This window comes from Ursus maritimus, unplaced genomic scaffold (genome assembly GCF_017311325.1).
Source record: "Ursus maritimus isolate PB19 unplaced genomic scaffold, ASM1731132v1 scaffold_33, whole genome shotgun sequence".
Lineage (NCBI taxonomy): Eukaryota > Metazoa > Chordata > Mammalia > Carnivora > Ursidae > Ursus > Ursus maritimus.
The window spans coordinates 6,495,289-6,515,647 of NW_024425897.1; the positions used below are offsets into that span (position 1 = coordinate 6,495,289).

Sequence of the window (20,359 nt, forward strand, 5' to 3'; positions counted from 1 at the left end):
TTCCCAATAATGTACACTCATTTGGTGGGCACCTGCTGGACACTTTGTGTTCCTCGAACAACAATAGCATATTCCTTGTACCACATACGCGCAAACTCTCATCGCCAGGTCCTGGGGAAGCTGGGATTTGAATTCGGGCTCTCAGATTCTGCATGCAGAGTTTTGTGGGGGGTTTTTTTGTTTTGTTTGTTTTGTTTTGTTTTGACTACTGTAGTACAATACACGTGGCGTAAAATTTATCATCTTAATCATTTTTAAGAGTACAGTTCAGCGGCATGGAGCTCACTCATCATGTTGGGCAACCATCGCCACCGTCCGTCTCTAGCACCTGTGTCATCTCCTAAAACCGAAACTCTGCTCCCATTAAACACCGACTCCCCGTTCTCCACTCTCCTCCAGCCCCTGGCAGCCGCCATTCTGCTTTCTGTCTCTATGAAGTTCATGGCTTTACTCATATAATAAGTAGAATCACACAGTACCTGTCCTTTTGCGTGTGGCTGATTGCACTTAGCAGAATTCCTCAAGATTCCTCCGTATCTTAGCACGTGTCAGAACTTCCTTCCCTTTAAGGACGAGTAGTGTTCCATTGCGTGTATATACACAGCATTTTGCTTATCCGTCTGTCCAAGGACACTTGAGTTGCTTCTGCCTCTTGGCTATTGTGAAAAATGCTGCTATGAACCTGGGTGTACAGATAGCTCTTTGAGACCCTGCTTCCATTTCTTTTGGAGTAACTACCCAGACAGGGCATTGCTGGATCATATGGTAATCCTGTGTTTAATTTTTTGAGAACATGCCACACTCTTTTCCATAGCGGCTGCACTATTTTATATTCCCACCAACAGTGCTCATGGGTTCCAATTTCTCCACATCCTTGCCAACACTGGTTGTTTTCTGTTGTTTTGTTTTTGTTTTGATGGGAGCCATCCGAAGGGGTGTGAAGTGGCACCCCACTGGGGTTTTGATTTACATTTCCTCGATGATCTGTGATGTTGAGCCTCTTTTCATGTTCACATAAGACTTTTGAATGGGAGCCCTTTGAGGATAGGCGGGGTGTCTGGTGAATTTCTGTACAGAATGCGCCATCCATGATATGTTAATTTTAAATCATTATCCTTGATTCCATTCAGCTTTCACCAAGTGTCTGCTTTGCACCAGGCCCTGGGCTGGGTGTCCGAGATACAGGGATGGACAGAACACGGTCTCACCGTGGGTGAGGGAAAGACTAAGACAGGCTATTTCCATGCAGAGGGATGGCTTTGGGACCCCCCAGGGAACACCCCTAAATGTTTGATGTTTGCAATCGGGGTGAGAGTGGGGCATTCAAGAAGACTCCTCAGAGACGGTGATGATCGAGTTGAGCCCTATGGGACAATTTGGAGGAATTAGGTAAGAGAAAGAATGAAGGGCAACCCATACTGTGTATAGCATGTGCAAAGGTCCAGTGGCGAGGTTGCTTGGCTAGTTTAGTGTAGCTAGAGCACAAAGGATGCCGTATGTGGAGAACAGGGGCTGAAGGTGTTGTCAGGGGCCAGGCCACGGGCCCTTGTTGGCAGGACAAGAGAGTCTGGGCTTTACGAGGTGGTCAGTGATGGTCAACTGAGAAGTTATCGGCAGGGGCATGGCCTAGAAACCTGACCTTCATTATTTGAACTGGTTTAAGCAAAATCATGAGGAAGTCCTGTCCACTCTGCCCTTCCATAGTCCTGTCTAGGGAGCAGTATCCTCACCCTGATCTCCAGCTGTTCAGCCTTCCCCTGTCCCATCCAGACACCCAGGCACATGCTCGGTTCTCCAAAATGACCCTGTCCCCCGCTCTGATCACCTTGGGTCCCATTCCTCTCCCCCAGGTATCCCGTCTAGCTAAGGTTATGCATTCCCCTGCACTGAAGCCCACCCAGAATGATCGCAGATGGTGAACTATCAGGCAGGTCAGTCAAGGGATACTGTCAGCTCACCTTGGCCATGTCCCAGATTCTGGTCTCTTCCATCTCTCTGCTGCTCAGGCAGGACTTGCCAAGTCTCCCCGGTCGATGTGAGGAAACCCTAGGGCCTGCCCTCTTCTCCTCAGAGTGCCTAAGTGTTGATTGATTTTAGCCAACAAAATCTGTCCCTGCGGACTTGATTTGAAGAACACAATTAAGGGATGTCAATCTATCTTCTCAAAGGCAGCCATTCTTGTTCCATCTCAGACCCTTGTGGACACCCCCAGTTTCCTCTGAATTTGTTTGAGCCCCTTTCTGCTGGGAAGGGGCCCCATAGGAGCCCAAGGTTAGGAGGGGAGCTGTCCACTGAACAGTGCTGAACCATTATTCAGGGGTTCCCATGGCCTTAGCCCCTGCAACGTAGTCACCGTTCTTTTCTTACTCACATTACTGTCTTCCTCCAGTTGGGGTTTACTGTTTTAATAATTGTACACATTTTCCATTCAGTGTTTTTTTTTTAAGTTTTTGTTTATTTGAGAGAGAGAGAGAGTGAAAGAGAGAGAGAGAGAGCACAAGTGGGCTGAGGGGCAGAGGGAGAAGCAGGCTCTCCACTGAGCAGGGAGCCCGATGTGGGGCTTGATCCCGGGACTCCGGGATCATGACCTGAGCCGAAGGCAGATGCTTAACCAACTGAGCGACCCAGGTGCCCCTGCATTCAGTGTTAACCAACCCAATTTGTGTGTGTGTGTGTGTGTGTGTGTGTGTGTGTGTGTGTGCATACAGCATTCTATATACGGTTCTGAGCATATGGAGTTAAATAACAGAGACATAGTCCCACCTTTATGGGTTGATTTGATCAGTGTTTCAGTGGTTGAAAGCATGTGGTTTAGAATCAGACAGACGTATTCACATCCTTGTTTCTGCCATCCCTCCATTCATCCACACACCCCTTGATATCTGGTAACTGTATGAACATGGGCAACGCTCACAGGGCCTAAGCAAAGTGCCTGGCACCTAGCAGCTATGCAACAGATGGCGGCCATGGGGCCATGGTGGCTGTTGGGTCGTAGCGTGTGTTTCCGGAAAGAGGCACTGCGCTCACAACAGCCAAATGGTTCCCTGTCTGAGCATTTGATTCCACAGACACGGATTCTTCACACCACACTACTCGCCGAGGAGTGAGTTGGGGAAGAATTCCCCTCCATGGCTCTCCATTATTCCTGGAGTCTCTCATTGCCTGTCTGGCATGTTCAGCTTAACATGAGCTGTCAGATCACATGCTTGTTGGTGCATCCTTGTTGAACACCGGAGAGAACATTCTTTGCAAAATACTAGGACACAAAGGGGTTCTGGAAGTGGAGGCATGAGCTGGCCTTCTCCCAGGTGATTCAAGGACTCATAATTTGAGCCCGGAAGGGTGGAGGTGAAGGGTGTGTCACCACTTTACAGAGCCCAGGAGGGCTCGATAACCTCCGAACCTCTATCAGTTGTGAGGATTTACCGAGATGTAGCATGCGCCAGGCATGAGAGCGAGCGCTGTGTGCGTGATGACAGCTGCTTGGCCGTCTGTGTTAAGTCCCACATCGAAGCCCACAAAGCGTTTCTACTGACAGCTTTTTTGTTTGTTTCCTTCAGAGTATAGGTCACCACCTTCCAGTTTCTTTGTAAGTCTTATATTATTTTTTTAAAGCTGAAACTGGGCGTTTTCGATAATACATAATAGCATCTCCAGATTCTGATCTTTTCCCAATTATTTAGTAATGTATGTGGACTAGATTTATGGAGTCTGTCTCCCCCACGGTATGAGGTTACTGATGTCTCTGCTTAGGTTTTTCGTTCCTGTTTTTATTAAAAATCCTGGATTCTCAGGGGCTGTCCCTTTGTCAGCAGAGCTTAGCAGGCAGTACAGGTCGTAATCAAACACCATGAATCAGCGAGCCTTTCCCTGATTCAGATGGAGCTACGTGTGGGTTGGGAACTATAGCCAATGTTCATACACTCACCGCTGTGCCACAGATATGACTCTTTCGGCCCTTTCACAGATTTTCTGCCTGTGTACATGGTCTTACGTTTAGATAGGGATGTATAGATAGCTAGGAGCTCTCTCAGTCTCTCCTGGGCCTGCATGTACCCTCCAGCCTGTGTGCAGCCCTCCAGAGGGCCAGGAACATGTGGGGGCTTGTCAAGGCCCACAGGGCTGTCCATTCCCTATGTCCCTTCATCAGGTTTCGGGCTAGTCAATGTCCATTGCTTGCCCCAATCCAGATAACAATCTAATGCTAGCTGTGCTATTGACCTTCTCTATTTCTTTGCTGCCAAGATCACTACTGTTTCTGACAACGATCCCGGGCATGGGATTTTCCTGTACTTGCTCAGTCTAAGCCCCCTGTGGCAGCAAAGCCACTGGTTTTTACGGCTTGCCTCTCCCTGGGAGGATTACCACAGTGCCAGAGCTTGGTGGAGAGACTGGAACAGCCCTGGCCAAGATTGTTGCAATCTCCTGCTCTTCTTACCTGAGATTCAATAGTTTTGTTTTTTTCTTTTTGAACAAATGCTTCTCCATTTGTTGTATCCCCTTGTTCAATTTCCAGACTATCAAACTTGTTGCTTTCAAAAATTGTATCCATTTTTATCACTGTTTTTTGGGAAAGAGCAAAGGATTTCTCAAGCTCCTTCCCCCACCATTCTGTAAGTCTCACTCCTACATGCTACCTTTGTGACCTTATTAAAGCTCCACTCCATCCTTGGAGGGTAGATGTAATGACACCATCTTGTAGATTAGCACATGGGGGATCAGAGAGGAGGTGTGGCTTGCTCAGGGTCACACAGCCAATGAGTAATGGAGCTGGACAGGATCCCAGCATCAGAGGGCAGAGGACGAGCTCAAGAATCTCATTCCCTGGGGTTGCATCTCCTTCTGCCATATTTCCTAGCACGTGATTTCATGACACCGGACCTCACTTTCTTTGTAAAACAGGCATCAAGTAATAAGTGTTGTGGAGGTTTGAAAATAAAACGAGTTACGTGGAAAGCCCCGAAAGCCATGCTCAGACTCAAAAGCACAAGGACAGACCGTTTCCTTGGAGCAAAATGGCCAACATTTTACTCAGCATTTCATGTGGGGAGGGATAAACCTCAAATATCTGGATAATTAGGGTGGAATAGCTGATTCCTTAAAGATGCAGGACAGGGAAGAAATCTGTTATAGTAATCCGAATTCTTGCCCTGTCTTCCACCAACTGGCTGCTGGACAGTGATTGACATTGTGTAGAAACAAATCCAGTCACTGGTAATTGACCTAAGCAAGTGCCAATTTCATATGGTTCAATCTAAGAGCAATATTCGTTATGATAACGATAAGAGCAATCAAGTACGACATCGCTTACAAAGACCTTTACACAGATTCTCAGTTCACTGTGCCAACACCCTTACGGTCTATGCAGGGCACATAAGCACCATCTTGCAGGTGAGGAAAATGAGGGCAAGGAGCATAGTTCAATGCCTGCAGACACCGTTAGCTCCATCCTTTGGGACATAAGCTTTCTTACCTGTAATATGAGATCGACAGGACAGAATGTCTTTGTTAGGCCTGATCTTGGCTACAGAGACATCTACAGGGCTCTAAGAAAGTGAGGGAGATGGGGAAGAATCCTTGAGTAGGGGTGTTTGGGGGTGTCCTTGAGAAAAGGAGGCTTGGTTTACGTTCCGAAGCGCCTGTGCCAAGTTTTGACCAAGACAGAACCAGTAGGACTCATTCAAGGACTAGTAGGACTAACTCCTCATGTCTATTGAGTGCTTACTATATGGCAGGTGTGGCATGGAGTCTTCTGCAAGAACAACCACAGAGTCTTCGAGAATAGATGCTATTATTTCTCCCTCATGTTTCTGAAGAGGAACCTGGAGCTCAGAGTAAAGGGCTTGTCCAAGGTCATACAGTTATAAGTGGTAAAACCAGGCAGGATCTCAGCCCAGCTAGGTCTAGCTCCTCCAAATTCTGATTTTTCCCCCCAAGCATCTACTCTGGGTGTTAACACCAAGGTCGACTTGGAAAAATTTCGTTGGCTGTAGGTTTCATTTATTTTTCATCCATCCATCTTATTTTCAGCCAATTTTTATTTTGTTTTGCTCTTGTGCAGAGAGAAAAGATGTTGTGTTTTGGATATATTGGTTTTTATGCATTCTGCTCTCTACAGCTCCCTGGGAACATTTTTGGCTAAAATGTAATAAGTAAAACCACTGAATTTGGGGGAGGGGCATTATAGAATGTTCTTCCAGGAGGTCAGAGGAGGAAAATTGTTCCTAGATGATAGTCTTGGACCAGACTTTTAATAGGCTTTCTTTTTTCAAGTATCTTAGGAAATTTTCTGTGATGCTGGTGACCCATGGAACTGAAACTTATGTAGTAAATTACACCAGACCTGAAATACCTTTTGTTTCTTGAGTGTGGCAGTTACTTTTCTGGCAGTTTATTCCAAAAGTAGACTGTGATTTTCAGTGAATGGAAGGTCCATGAGGGTTGGTGTGGAGGTGGAGTGGGAGGGGAATCGCAGGCACCAAGGAAGCAGGCGTGACACGTATTTTCCTGAGGGTCCACATCTCCAGCAGCTGTTTCAGAGCCCGGATACCTTGATGACAAAGCAAAATCCCTTGACATGGCTGTGATTTGGCCAAGGCTGTGTTCAGGAAATGTCTTTGAGTGAATTTAGGTCTCTTGCATGGGTCTGCCCTTCTCCTTCTGCCCCCCCATGCTTCCACCTCTGTTGGATCACTCGTTTGTTTGCTCCATCATGGTATTTATTGAGCTGCTACTGTGTGCCTAGAACAGTACCAGGTGGAGCAGAGGAAATAAGAAATGAATCAAACACAGGCTCCCCCTGCCCATACTCTGGGTCAGGCACACATGCCTAACAGCCATGCCATTTATTCAGAAAATATTTGTGAAGGTGAGGTCGTCTCTGGCAGGTACAATGGGGGAAGGACAGAGTGCCAGGGAGGCTGTCACAGCAAACTTCAGTGACACAGCAGGTGAAATTCCTAGGGACCTTGGGGCCTCTGGAATCATTCTGGGCATGCAAGGCGGTTGAATCATAGATGGTGCAGTGTGGTCAGATAGACCCCAATTTTAATCTGCCCCCGTGTGACTTCTAACCTTGGAGAAATGCCTTCATGTGTTGTCGTTGTTGTTTTTTAGTTGTGGCAAAATATACATAACATAAAATTGATCGCTTTAACTATTTTTTTAAAGATTTTATTTATTTATTAGACAGAGAGAGACAGCCAGCGAGAGAGGGAACACAAGCAGGGGGAGTGGGAGAGGAAGAATCAGGCTCATAGCGGAAGAGCCTGATGTGGGACTTGATCCCGCAACGCCAGGATCACGCCCTGAGCCGAAGGCAGACGCTTAACTGCTGTGCCACCCAGGCACCCCTGCTTTAACTATTTTTTAGAAGATTTTATTTATTTATTTGAGAGACAGTGCATGAGTGAGAGAGTATGAGTGAAGGGCAGAGAAGGAGGGAGAAGCAGGCTCCCCACTGAGCAGGGAGCCCGATGCAGGGCTCAATCCCAGGACCCCAGGATTATGACCTGAGCCGAAGGCAGACGCTTAACCGACCTAGCCACCCAGGCGCCCCTATCATTTTAACTATTTTTAAGTGTGCGGTTCAGTGGCATTTAAGCATGTTCTCACTGCTGTGCAACCATCACCACCGTCCGTCTCCATAACACTTTATCTTGCAAAGCTGGGACTCTGTCCCCATTAAACACGAACTCCCCTCCCCCTTCCCAGCCCCTGGCACCCACCATTCTACTCCCTGTCTCCAGGAGTTTGGTTAGTCCAGGTACCCCATGTAAGTTTTCGTCTTTGTGTGACTGGCTTATCTCACTAAGCATCGTGTCCTCAGGGTTCATCCGTGTTGTAGCACGGGTCAGAATTGCCTTCTCTTTTATTTTTTTTAAAGACTTTATGTATGTATGTATGTATGTATGTATTTGAGAGAGAGAGTGCAAATAAGGGGAGGTGCAGAGGGAGAGGGACAAGCATCCTCCCCACTGAGCGCAGAGCCAAATGTGGGGCTTGATCTCATGACCTGAGCCGAAATCAAGTCAGGTGCTTGACTGACTGTGCCACTCAGGTGCCCCATTTCCTTCCCTTTTAAAGCTGATTAATATCCTACTGGGTGTCTATCCCATGTTTTGTGCCTCCATTCATCCGTGGTTAGACACTGGGTTGCTTCCACCTCTCGGCTGCTGTGAATAACCCTGCTACGAACGTGGGCGTACCGCTATCTGTTCAAGTCCCCGCTTTCGCTTCTTTTGGGTATACACCCAGAGGGAGAATTGCTGGATCCTACGGTAATCCAATGTTTAATTTTTAAAGGAACTGCCATGCTGTTTTCTGTAGCAGACACATCTTTCATTAACGTTTGCATCTTTGGGTTGTGTGTTTTGTTTTTTTCCTTTCCCTCTGTAAAGGAGCGTGGTGGTTTGAGGACCCACCTCCTGTTGCCATAGTGATGCAAGGGGGTGGTGTCTGTGAGGATCCCAGCAGAGTAGATGGCACACAGTAGGTGCTCAGTACATGCTTATCTTCTCCACCTGCCCGGGTGAGGTGAGGCTCTGTGGCTTAGACTCCCAGACCCGTGGAGTCATCCTCTCTTTCCCGATGCCTCAGCCAGCCGGCTGGCCTGACCTCCCATGGGGGGTTGTCTCATTCTGTCTCTCTTTATCTCTCCTCTTCTCCCCAGGCTGTGGAGGAGCTCCTGCAGACCCTGAATCTGGAGAAGAAGGCAGTAATCGTTGGGCACAGCCAAGTGAGTAGAACTTCTTTCTTAGGTCACTTCGTTCATCCCATCGCGGACCCAGACGAGCCCCAATTCTCGTCCTACTTCATCGTCCGCTAGCCCTGTGGGCCTCCTTTTCAGCAAACTGCAGATAGGGCTGGCGATTTTCCGCCCTGCCTATCTGACAAAGCCAGGAAGATAACATGTTATAATATGGGAGGAAGTAACATTGGGAAATATCACGTGTTAGAGGTTCGTTACCCTTCCAGGGACCAAAGGGGTCTGAAAGAGTTAATATCTTGCACCTCGGTGTGACTTTCTGAGCCTCGGGAAGAGCTGTCTTAAAATCCGAGAAGAACACTCACGTTCACTCAGAGACTTATAACTTTTACTTTGCAACCAACAGTAACCCAATTTTAGTCCCAGCTGATTAGAAGCAGTAAGTGAAAAGTTAGGGTTCCACGAGAAGGCACATGATTTTAATGTTGAGAGAAGGAGCTTTTCCCAAACTGGTGTTGAGCCAAAAGGCTTTCCCAAAAGTTTCAACATTTAGAGAAGAATTTCCCAGAGTCCTGATATGCCCATATAGCCCCTCAGTTTCCAAGAAAGAAAACATCGTAATTAGGGCTTCCCAAACTATTTGACCGCGGACTCCCTACCCATTCATCTTTTCGGAAGACCCCTTACCAACTGCCAGAACTCGCGTTCCATGGATTCTAGTTTGGGAAGCGGGGTACTGAGATTGTAAACTCAAGGGGAAAAGGGTCAAAGTTCAGAGACAAAAACTGGAGAGAGAATAGACCAAAGGAAAAATTGCTCCCTTCACTTCCCCACTCATCTCCTGATTGACTAACCCCGACCCGTAAACGTTTGTCAATCACCTCCACCACCAGCTGCCATACGAGGGTCTGGGGGAAGGACCCTGGTCTCCAGCAGCCCACCATGCTGGCATCACTGGCCATTCATCATTCCTGGAACCCTGAGCATCCTGTCCCATCACATCCACTCCCCTGGAGAGCTCACAGTCTTTCATTCAGTCCTTGCCCATAGACACATAAGCCTTTCCCCGCAGGCCGCTTGCTCCTGCTAAAACATGTGGCAGGAGCTGTCGTCTACTGTGGTCTCAGCCTGATTTATCCCGCTAGGAGTTGGCAGCGACTGGACTTTTGTAGACCTTTCCAGAAGAGGGAACAAACCTGTGGGTCCCTGGGCTTCTGCCCATGGCCAGGAGCTATGCCAAGCACTTCATATATTGTTCCTCTTTCCTCTCGAAACTTCCTATGCGATAATTAGTAAATCCCTTCTTTACTGTGCTTCTGGGAAGTAAGCCCCTTTTCAAGGCCTTCCGGTTAGCTAGGAGTATGTAACTTACAGCTCCCATGAAAACTGGTATCGCCCTCACTCCAGGGTCTTTTCAACATGCTGTGAATTCTGCTATTTATTAGTGGAAATGTATCACATAGTCTTTACCTGAAAACGGGTCTTTATGGCCCAGAATCAGAGCATTTACTCTTCAGCTCCAAGAACGTCATCCCTGTGGACCAGCAGTTCTCAAAAGATGGTCCCTGGACTGGCATCACAGCAGTGTCCCCCCGAGAGCTTGCTAGAAACATCAATGCTCAGTTGCCCCCACCTCAGACCTAGTGAATCTGAAACTCTGGGGGGGGTGGGACCCAGAAGTCTGGGTTGTAACCAGCCCTCTAGGGGATCCCAGCACATGTTCAAGTTTGAGAACCAGTGGTCTGGATAATTACTCAGTTTTTTTCATGAGTATAAAAGTCCGTCTCTATCATCTCAACGACTATTGTAGAGCAGGGAAGAAAATAGAGGAGAAGTCTTCATACACATTTCACATGGCAAGGACAAGAAATCTAGAAGCCAAAACATCCCTATAACAAAAAAAGAGGTTGTTCTCGAGTAATATTTGGTATTCATTAAGAAACAGTCGGGAGGAAATTAAGGTCAGTATATCCTTTGGAAGCCAGGCTAGCCTGTGATCTTTGAGGGGACGTGAATGTCTTAGGCGTGGCAGGATCAGACACTTCCGAGGTGGGAAGGTCATGAAGAGGAGGAAAGAACAGGTAGATCTGGTCCATACCCCAGCTCTACCCCTTTCTAGCTGTGTGAATCCGGAGTGAGTGGGATTTGGCCTCTGAGCCTCTGTCCCCTCATCTGTAAAACGGAGCCACAGCTTCCTACCCCCCAAGTGGGCTGTGGGAATCAGTCCGTTGTCATTTCTTTGGGGAATGCGTTTGTCAGGGGGGCAAGACGTTCATCAAATAAGCTCACATTGTAATGTTTAAAGAATGACTCTCCTCTAATCTGAAAAATGACTAGGACAGGAGCTAATTCCTCAGCGGTCCCAGATATGGGAGCTATTGTCATGTCAGATTTTTAAAACCGTGGCCTTCAGCATTTTTAGAGGAAAAACAGCTTCCCTGAGCAGTGGCCCGCATAGATTCCTTAAATGTGGGGCTGTTGGAATGTTGCACTCTGCTTGGGTCCGATAAGCCACTGGACCCACGGAAAGCAACTAATTTAGATGTTTCGTTGTGATTCTCAGCCCCTGGGGCCTTATCAAGTCCTATGCTGAGGGCCATGCCATTTATGAAAAAGGTGGAAACCCATGTGCCTTGTGGTCGGCAAGCTGCTCTTTAAAGGGGAAAAAAAAATCAAGATAAGATTCTGCGCAACCGATGACTTACTCCCGTTCTGTGTATGGTCGTTTCCAATGATCTTTTTCATGAAAGCTTCATACTTAATCAATAGTGGTTTTGGCAGCTTTTGTAATATACGAACTAGAGCTATCATCATTTTGATCGTTGATTTTTTTTTTATAGCAGCTTTTGGGACTCGCTAGCTTGTGAAATTAATACAGTCATTATTGAGGCAATCTGATAGGTAATGAGTCAATCGTGTCTTTATTTCAATGAGGCTAATTGTCTTGGTGGCTCTGGCTGATAGGAAGTGTTCCGTAAGGCCAGGGAAGGTTGCAAAACAGAATTCGCACCGACTGGGCGTGCAAATTCTCATTTTCCCATCGGGGAAGGGTTCGCTGTGCGATAGGCAGGGTGGTCTCCGTCACCGCAGATAGGTTAGGGGAATGGCCAATCGACGGAGACCCTTTGTTCCACCTGGAATCAAATTGCAATTCAAGCCCAAACTTCAGACGTTGGTATCGTAGCGAAGGAGGACATGAAGCTTCCCGTTGATAATGAGAATGGGGTGCTTGGCTTTGTGGCTCGTCAGCTGCGTGAACTGAAGTCAGTTACATAATCTCCCTGGGCCAAGAGAAGGTTACTCTGTATTAAAATGGGACATAGGAGGAAGAGCTTTGAAAAACCTAGATGCCATGCAAATGTTAATTACATTCAGTGGTAACTGTAGTCTGTTCCCGGAGTCAGACGGAGGGAGATATTCCTGCTCTTGCCACTTGCTGGTGGAGGGTCCCAGTGGGGGGTGGGGGGGAGGATGCCATTTTTAGCCTTAGTTTCTCCTTCTGTGAAATGGGGGGATCGCCATAACTACCATATAGGATGATGCACGTGAAATACTTTCCCTGAGTATCTCGAGTGGTTGGTTCCAATCCACGACATTGATGGATAATGTGCCCGATTGCTTGATAGTATCACTGATTAAGATAAAGTCACTGATGGGGGCGCCTGGGTGGCACAGCGGTTAAGCGTTTGCCTTTGGCTCAGGGCGTGATCCTGGCGTTATGGGATCGAGCCCCACATCAGGCTCCTCCGTTGGGAGCCTGCTTCTTCCTCTCCCACTCCCCCTGCTTGTGTTCCCTCTCTCGCTGGCTGTCTCTATCTCTGTCAAATAAATAAATAAAATCTTTAAAAAAAAAAAAAAGATAAAGTCACTGATGGATCCAGTGCCCCTGAAGACACTGAGCATCTCTGGGGGTGATTAGTCACAGCTGGCAAAGAAACACGCCGGGCTGGTCGTAGAAATTGGCAGCAGATGGGCATCTGAGAAGTGACCCCATGCTCCTGTCACTGACTCAGCTCCCCGGCCCTTAGGGCATCTTTGCTTTGCTGCTGGGAGGTTTGGGGGGGCTGTGACTGCCCTGCCACGCTGGCCGGAGCCGGCCTGGCCCCAAAGCGTCAGGTTGTCCGAAAACCCTTCTGTGCGCCCTGCAGTCTGTGGGGCCCTGTGGGGTGCCGAGGAGGCATTGATCACTTTGCTGCAGAGGGGATCTCCATCCATTATTGATAAGCGGAGGCCTGGAAATCATGGGCCACCCGCCGTTTTTCCGCTAGATGCCTGAACACCCACTGTGGGTAGCACCAGCCTGGCCCCCTCCTCTCCTGGCCACGGAGGGCTGCCCTCAGTCTGCCCAGCATTCTCTGCCCCTCCTTATAAGGCAGGACCAAGGGGATTTCAAGGGCATTGCTTCTCTCAGATGGCCGGCGGCGCTTACCAGAAAGAATGCACATTCCCAGGCTTCTCCCTGAACCCGTGGATTCCACCTTTCCTGGGGCGAAGCCTGGGCATCTGCGTGCCTGGGTGCCCTGAGGATCCTGTTAAAATGTTGCTCTGATTCAGCCGGTCTGGGGTGGGGTCCCAGATTCTGCATTTCTAACAAGCTCCTTGGGGGTGACAATGCCACTCATGGGGGCCATGCTCTGAGCATCCAGGGGCGAGAGGAAGGGAAAGAGGAGACACCAAGAGGCAAGATGCTTTGATCATGGAGACCCTTGGTCATGGGCACCTGCTAACAGAATATCTCGGGTGGCAGCGAGGAAACTGGCTTCTCAGTGGCAACCGCCTCGCGCTCCAGATTCAGCTCAAGAGGAGTCACCTGCCACCTTCTCTCCTTCCAGGTTTTCCTCAAGGCAGGCGTGGTCTCTAGGCTTGAGAGACAGCGGGAGAAGCTGGCGTCTCACAGGATCCTTTTATTCCAGGCGGCTTGTAAGGGCTTTCTGTCTCGGCAGGAATTCAGGAAGCTGAAGGTATGGCAGCCAGCGCGCCTCGTCAGCCCTGCAGAGGCGCGAGGTCCTGGCAAAGCAGCATCCGAGCTGATCTGGGGGCTGCGATCGCGCGCTTCTCACACCCGCGCTCGCGCATGAAACCCTGCGGGGTATTAACATGCTGTTTCAGATCCGTGGGTCTGGGCTGAGCACGGGGCTCTGCAGGTCTACCATGACGGTGTCAGTGCTGCTGGCCCATGAGCTCGCCTGGAATGGCAGGACTTCAAAGCGACACTTTGCAAGATGTTATGATTGTTTCTAGGACGTTGACAACAAATTACCAACGATGTCACGCTTGATCTCAATTTTCATGGGGTGGTCCGAGCCCCGCTGGGTCGGTTACGGTTTCCACCTTTCCCATCTCTGGAGAACTTGGCTTTCATGGGCCGGCAGGCAGGACACAGCAGGACCTGGCCACTGAGGCTTTGGGGACCAAAGGGCCAGTTCGGAGTCTGCAGTTCTGAGCCACCCTGGGCCATGATCATCGGAGACTTTTGGAGACTGAATTTCCTCTCTGTAGCTTGAACCACGGAGAAAAGGCAGCACAGCTCTGGAGACAGACAAGAGCTATGCTTGAATCTCGCTTCCGCCGCTTAGCAGCTGGGTCAAGGTGAAATGGGGTCATGAACGCTTAGCATGGTGCGTGCCATCGAGATGCTAGCTGCTCTTCCCTTCGTAGCCTCATTATTAAGTACTACGGCTAGCTCCCAGTCTCACTACCTGAGCCTCCAGTTTATAGGAATCTGTAAATTCAAGTTCACGCACTTGGTAAAAGCAGGCAAAGGCAAGAACATTAATAATTAAAATTTTGTGGGCAGCTCCACTGGCCCATTGCTCTCCAGTAGCTTCTGCCCTTAGAATGATTCGGAGTGGAGATGAATAAAGACCCCGGATTCTGTCTGCACCCTGGCTGCAGGGGTGCAAATCCCAGCCCCACCATCGGGCAGCGGTGTGGTGCTGAGCATGTGACCGGGTCCCTCTGTGCCTCAGTTTCCCCACCCGTAAAGTGGAAATGACAGTCACGCCTGCATTCCTGGCACTGTGGCGAGAACTGAGCTTAGTCTGTAAGGTGCTCAGCGTGCTGCCTGGCCTGCAGGGAGAGCTGTACCAGCTGGACAAGCATCGGCCATCGTGATGGTGATGACGGGGACGGGTCTCCTGGTTTGGTAGTCAGCATGGTTCCCACCTGAGACACGAATGGATGTGGCCGGTGGTTCTCTAGGGGTGGTCCCCAGGCCAACAGCATCCATGTCAACGGGGCAGCTGTTAACCATGCAAATTCTCGGGCCCGGCCCTGATTTACTGAATCAGACCCTCTGGGGGTGGAGCCCAGCATCGGTGCTTTAACAAGCTCTCCCCGTGCTTGTGATGCACGCTCGGGTTTGAGAACATGGAATTCGTGTTTAAACTCACTTGACGTGATACCCCTGAATATCAACTCGTGACATAATCATGGCCGTTGTATCTTGAGGGCAATTTCAGGGATGTTCAAGGATTTGCCTTTCACAGTGGCTTTTGAAGCTAAGCCCCGCACAAGACTATGATTCTGTTCTATCATGTTTTCAACTCCTCTTCCTCTTCTTCTTAGGTCATGCAAGATTAAATTGGGGTGTAATGTCTGATGCCCAGAGCCCGACTGGAAGAAAAGGGGCTTTCAAAAAAAATTTTTTTTCTAACTTTACCAACATTTTTTATTTATTTACTTTTTTTTGGGTCGAGTTCACACCCAGTGTTACATTAGTTTCAGGCATACAACACAGTGACTGAAGTCTATACATTACGCTGGGCTCACAAGTGCAGTTACCACCTGTCACTATACAGCACTATTACAGTACTGTTGAAAAGAAGCTTGTTTTTAAAAGATTATTTATTTATGAGAGAGGAGAGTGAGAGTCCAAGCAGGGGGATGGGCAGAGGGAGACACAGATCCCCCACTCAGCAGGGAGCCCGACATGGGACTGGATCCCAGGACCCCAGAACCCCAACCTGAGCTGAAGGCAGACACCTAATGGACTCAGCCACCCAGGCCCCCGAAAAGAAGCTTTTTTAATTTTTAAGTTAGCCGATCTCTTCCATTAGTTATGAACCCTCTTTTTCCATCCCTTTTGCCACCACCCCCTTTGCTCTCTTTCCTCCACCTTCCCTGGGTTGGGAAGGGCCCCTCGAGGTTCTGGTCTCTTTCCCCTGCAGATTCGCCGACTGGCCGCACAGAGCATCCAGAAGAACATGGCTGCGTTCCTGGCGGTCAAGGACTGGTCGTGGTGGCAGCTCCTCGGTTCCCTCCGGCCCCTGCTGAGCACCACCATCGGGGACGAGCAGCTCCATGCCAAGGAGGTCAGTCCGGGTGGCAGGCAGGGTGCGGGGTGGCCGCTCCCTTTTCTCACCCCCATGTCAGTGCTTATGTCCAGACCCAGTGCCCCACTCTGCAGATTCTAGATCTAGAAATGCTCTGCCCTGCAGCCCTCGCTGCCCCCTTCCAGAGATCCCTCCGCTGCCATCAACAAGGACACAGACCACCCTCCCTCCTGTGTCCAGTTACGCTCTTGGCTTGTGGGTGCTAGGCAGATACCCCATTACTACCCAGGGGCACGTGAACACTTATGGTCCACCCCAGAGAGACTCATGGTGGAATCCTTGAGTCCTTGATCTCTTTGCCTCTCGGAAAACACTCCCCTTGCTGTTGCTTCTGCCCCAGTAGCGCTCATCTTCTATACGTAACCATTTCAATTGGTTTCTGATTTATCTTTGCTGTTGTTTATTCTTGCAAAGTTAGCCAATTTGCACACGCACACGGAGTTCCTTTCTCTCCTACACCAAAGGTAGCATACTGTTTATATTTTTCTGCCACTAGTATTTGGCACTTAGAAATGTATTTTGGGAGTCGTGCCATGTCCAGTTTCACAGAAGTCTTCCCGGTTCTCTCTCCATGACAGCCCAGTACTCCTTTCTGTGTGCAGCCCGTGGTTCATCCCAGAGTCTGCTGTGGGTGGGTATTTGGGCTGCTCCTGATGGTGGTTCTACAAGTGTAAGGCTGAGCCATTGGCAGGATAGCGGTCTCGGGGAGGGTGAAGGGTCAAGCACACCATCTCACCCAGGCATCCCCAGTCTTGGGTCAAGCAATGGGCTCATTCTGAGGATTTGCATTCAGCCCCTGGACTGGGACGTGGATATTCAGAAATGGGGGGGGGGACGCCCGGTGTAGGGGTGTAGGAACTTAGCATCTGGGCATCATCACAGATGGGCTGGCAGAATCACTCATTCTATTCCTCAGCTGCTCTTACCCCGCGTGGAACTACTGCCTCTGGTCCAGGACGGCTTCTGTTAAGGTGTTTGCTTTGTAGGAGGAGCTTACGATGCTGAGACAGAAGCTAGAAAGATCGGAGAAGTCACGCAGTGAACTCCGGCAGAACGCAGACCTGCTAGAGAGCAAGGTACCCTTTCCGTCCTGTGGGGGGTCCCTGAATGGGGTGAGGTGTGTTGACAGGGGAGGTGATGATGTGCTTTACAAGCCTCCTCAAAATAACCCTGTGGGGGCATGCTGTCCTCATCCCCATTTTGCAGAGGAGGAGTGAGGCTCTGGGATATTAGGTCTTTTCCCAAGGTCCCACAACTAGCGTGTGTAGCCCTGAGATTCCAACCCACATCATCTGACTCCAAAGGGAAGAATTTCTAACGTCAGTCACAAAAACACAAATCACGAGGGGAAAAAAATGGATAAATTTGACTATATTAAAGTCATCAACTTCTGTTTATCAAAGCATGGAATGAAGACACACCACATACTGGGCCATGAAATTTGCAACACATAGAACTGGCAAAGAGTATCTGGACATGTAAAGAAAAACACTCCAGTAGGAAAAAAAAAAATGGGCAAAAAGAGGAATCGGCAGGTCCCAAGACGGGAACTCTTGTTTCAAGGGTTCCAATGTCCAGGAATTCAAATGGCCAGGAGACTCATGAAAAATGCTCAGCTTAACTAGCAATCAAGAAATGCAAATTAACACCACAATAAGTACCAATCGGCAGAATCCAAGTCTGAGAAAGCCATGTGTGGGCAAGGCTGTCCAGAAGCAGGAATTCACAGGCTGCATGAGAGTGTAAATTGATCTCTTCGCTCCTGAACAACTTAACCTTGTCTCCGAACGTTGGTCCTGTCTGTACGCTGTGCTCCAGCAATTCCCTTTTGGGTATATATGCTAGAGAATCTGTCTCACTTACATAAGAAAAGACGAGAAGATGTATAGAAGTGGCCTTGTCATGTGGAAAAATTATAAACACCCACGTTGGAGTCTATCAATGAGAACGGATGAACACATTTTGTTAGATTAAAAATTGAGTTGCCAAAAGTAAAAACGAATAAGGAGACAGGAACACTATGGCCCATAAGGCCAAGCACCATTGGCCACCTGTTTTTGTTGTTGTTGTTGTAAATAAAGTTTTATTGGCACACGGCCACAGCCATTCATTCATGTATCATCTCTGGTGGCTTTCCTGCTACCGTGGCAGAGCTGAGTAGTTGTCACAGAGACTCTATGATCTACAAAGACTAAAAATATTTACTGTCTGGCTCTTTATAGAAAACATGTCCTGACTCTCCAACTAGAGATACATGAATCTACATGGATTACCCTCGAAAACATAACACTGAAGAAAAATGATTTAAGTTATAAAAAAAATCCTTAAAATACGAATCGTACATACTAGTTTTTTTTACGTATGCTGGACAATACTGTCTATGAAGTGGGGCATCTGCCGTATGGATATGGTGTGAAGATATTTCATGGGAATCATAACACCAAATTCAGGGTGGTGGTCACCTCTGGGGGGTGGAAAGGGCCATGTGATTGGAAATTACATCAGGGCCAGGGGGGGCCCGGAGTATGACCTCCTTGCTAACGTCTTCCGTCCATCGTTGGGTGTTGAGTTCACAGGCTGGGGATGAGGATGGGAGCCAGGCGGTCCCTGCCCCCAAGGGAACTCCTGCAAGTTCCAAATTCCTAAACAAATTCATAGAGTATAACGCGGTTGGGAAACTGTGGGTAGATCAGGGAAGAACTGTTCATGGAAACTTGCTGTTCCCGTCAGTTTTTCAGGGCTGGGACTTTAGTAAGTCAGTTGCATGGGGCATGAAATTTAAAGGGGTGCCAAAAACTCAGCAAGATAAATCATATTTCAATGCAGGATCTTTTAAAATGTAAATTGATGCAAAAAAAAAATCCATGATGAGCCAAATACCGACATTTCAAATAAATGCAGGACTAGTGGGCCGGGATTAAGGTGAGGCAAGTAACGCAGTCGGCACAGTGGGATCCTGTCTTCATTTAAATTTTTGATGTTTTATTCATCATGGATTTTTGGCATTAATTTTGCCTTTCTTAAATATTGCATTAGAATGTTATTTATCTTGGTTTCTGAGTGTCTTGGCACTCCCTGGCATTTTGCGCCCAGGATGAGTGCTTTGCCCATCTCATCCTCAGTCCCAGCTGTCAGTTGGAGCCCTGGGTAGCTCACAGGGTCCTGCTGGAGCTCAAAGGAAGCCCAGTTACTCACACACTCAGCAAACATGGATGAGCACTGCCCATGTACCAGGCATTCAACTGGCTACCTCGGATACAGCTAGGGAGAAGGCAAAATCCCTGTCCCCACCAGGTCCCCAGGCCAATCGAGGGAGACAGACCACAAGTAAATAAACAAGCGAACTACTTTTGAATGGTCAAGTGCTGTAGATATTAAACAGAGGGAGTTGACAGTGGGGGTGGGGGCAGAGGCTATTTTTTTGCCTAAGTGGTTCAGGAAGGCTTCCATGGATTGAAATGTCTGAGTCTAGTGGTGAATCATTTGGCATTGCCATCTATGTGCAAATCTGGGGAAAAGAGTAGAAGTGGCGAGTGCAAAGGTCCTGAGGCAACATGGGATAATATTTGTCAGTTTCGAGCCAAACTGGAGCTTTGGCTCCAGTGATCCCATAATACTACTATTACCAGTAATATTGCTTGATTTTGTATGTGGATAGTGGTGGCTATAATTGGGTTCATGATCAAGCCAACAGAACACATTCTCCTTCCTCTGCGGACAGCTCAAGTTGAGCCTGGCTGTCTCATGTGGGGACATGGAATGAAGTTTGGGGTGGGAGCTATCTCTTTTCCACCCCTTCTCATTCTCCTTATAATTGTGTCCCCTCTCCCCACCAGAGGTTCTCTGTGTGACTCCCACGGGCAAGGAAGAGGCAGGGACTCCTGGAAGGGACAGTCACAGCACATAGAGTTAGGTGAGGCTGGGCGGAAAGGCTGTACCATGGGTCTATGCCCTCTTGGGGAAAATACTGTCAGGAAGAGAGGAAAAGACACACAAGTACCCCCCACCCCCCAGTCTCATTCAAGGCTCTAGAGTGCGTGCAGCCTGACCTCTCTTGCAGGAAGTAGCAATGGTAGAACAGCAGAAGCCAGAAATCAGATAGCTGTGCGTGGGTTGGGAATATCAGTGACTTCCCTGTAGAAACTCCTTCCCACGGAGCTGACATTTGATACAGTAATTCAACACAAACTGTCAAGTTGGACTTGGGGGCTTGAGGCGCCTCAGGTGCCGGGGAGCCTGGAGAGAGTGATGAGGGTAACAGCACCAGCCTCTAGAGCTGCAGCTTGCCCAGTGCTGGGAGAAGGAAGGGAGGGGCCGG

At 48.6% G+C, this 20,359-nt stretch overlaps 1 protein-coding gene across 1 annotated transcript in view; it reads left to right on the forward strand.

Annotated features, from left to right (window-relative positions):
• MYO18B (myosin XVIIIB) overlaps positions 1 to 20,359 on the forward strand; it is a 232,926-nt gene that overhangs the window by 78,680 nt on the left and 133,887 nt on the right. The window contains exons 21-24 of the mRNA XM_008686684.2: positions 8,672 to 8,737; positions 13,540 to 13,668; positions 15,877 to 16,020; positions 17,028 to 17,117. Of these exons, the coding sequence (XP_008684906.2) occupies positions 8,672 to 8,737; positions 13,540 to 13,668; positions 15,877 to 16,020; positions 17,028 to 17,117 (429 nt within the window). The remainder of the gene's footprint in view (positions 1 to 8,671; positions 8,738 to 13,539; positions 13,669 to 15,876; positions 16,021 to 17,027; positions 17,118 to 20,359) is intronic.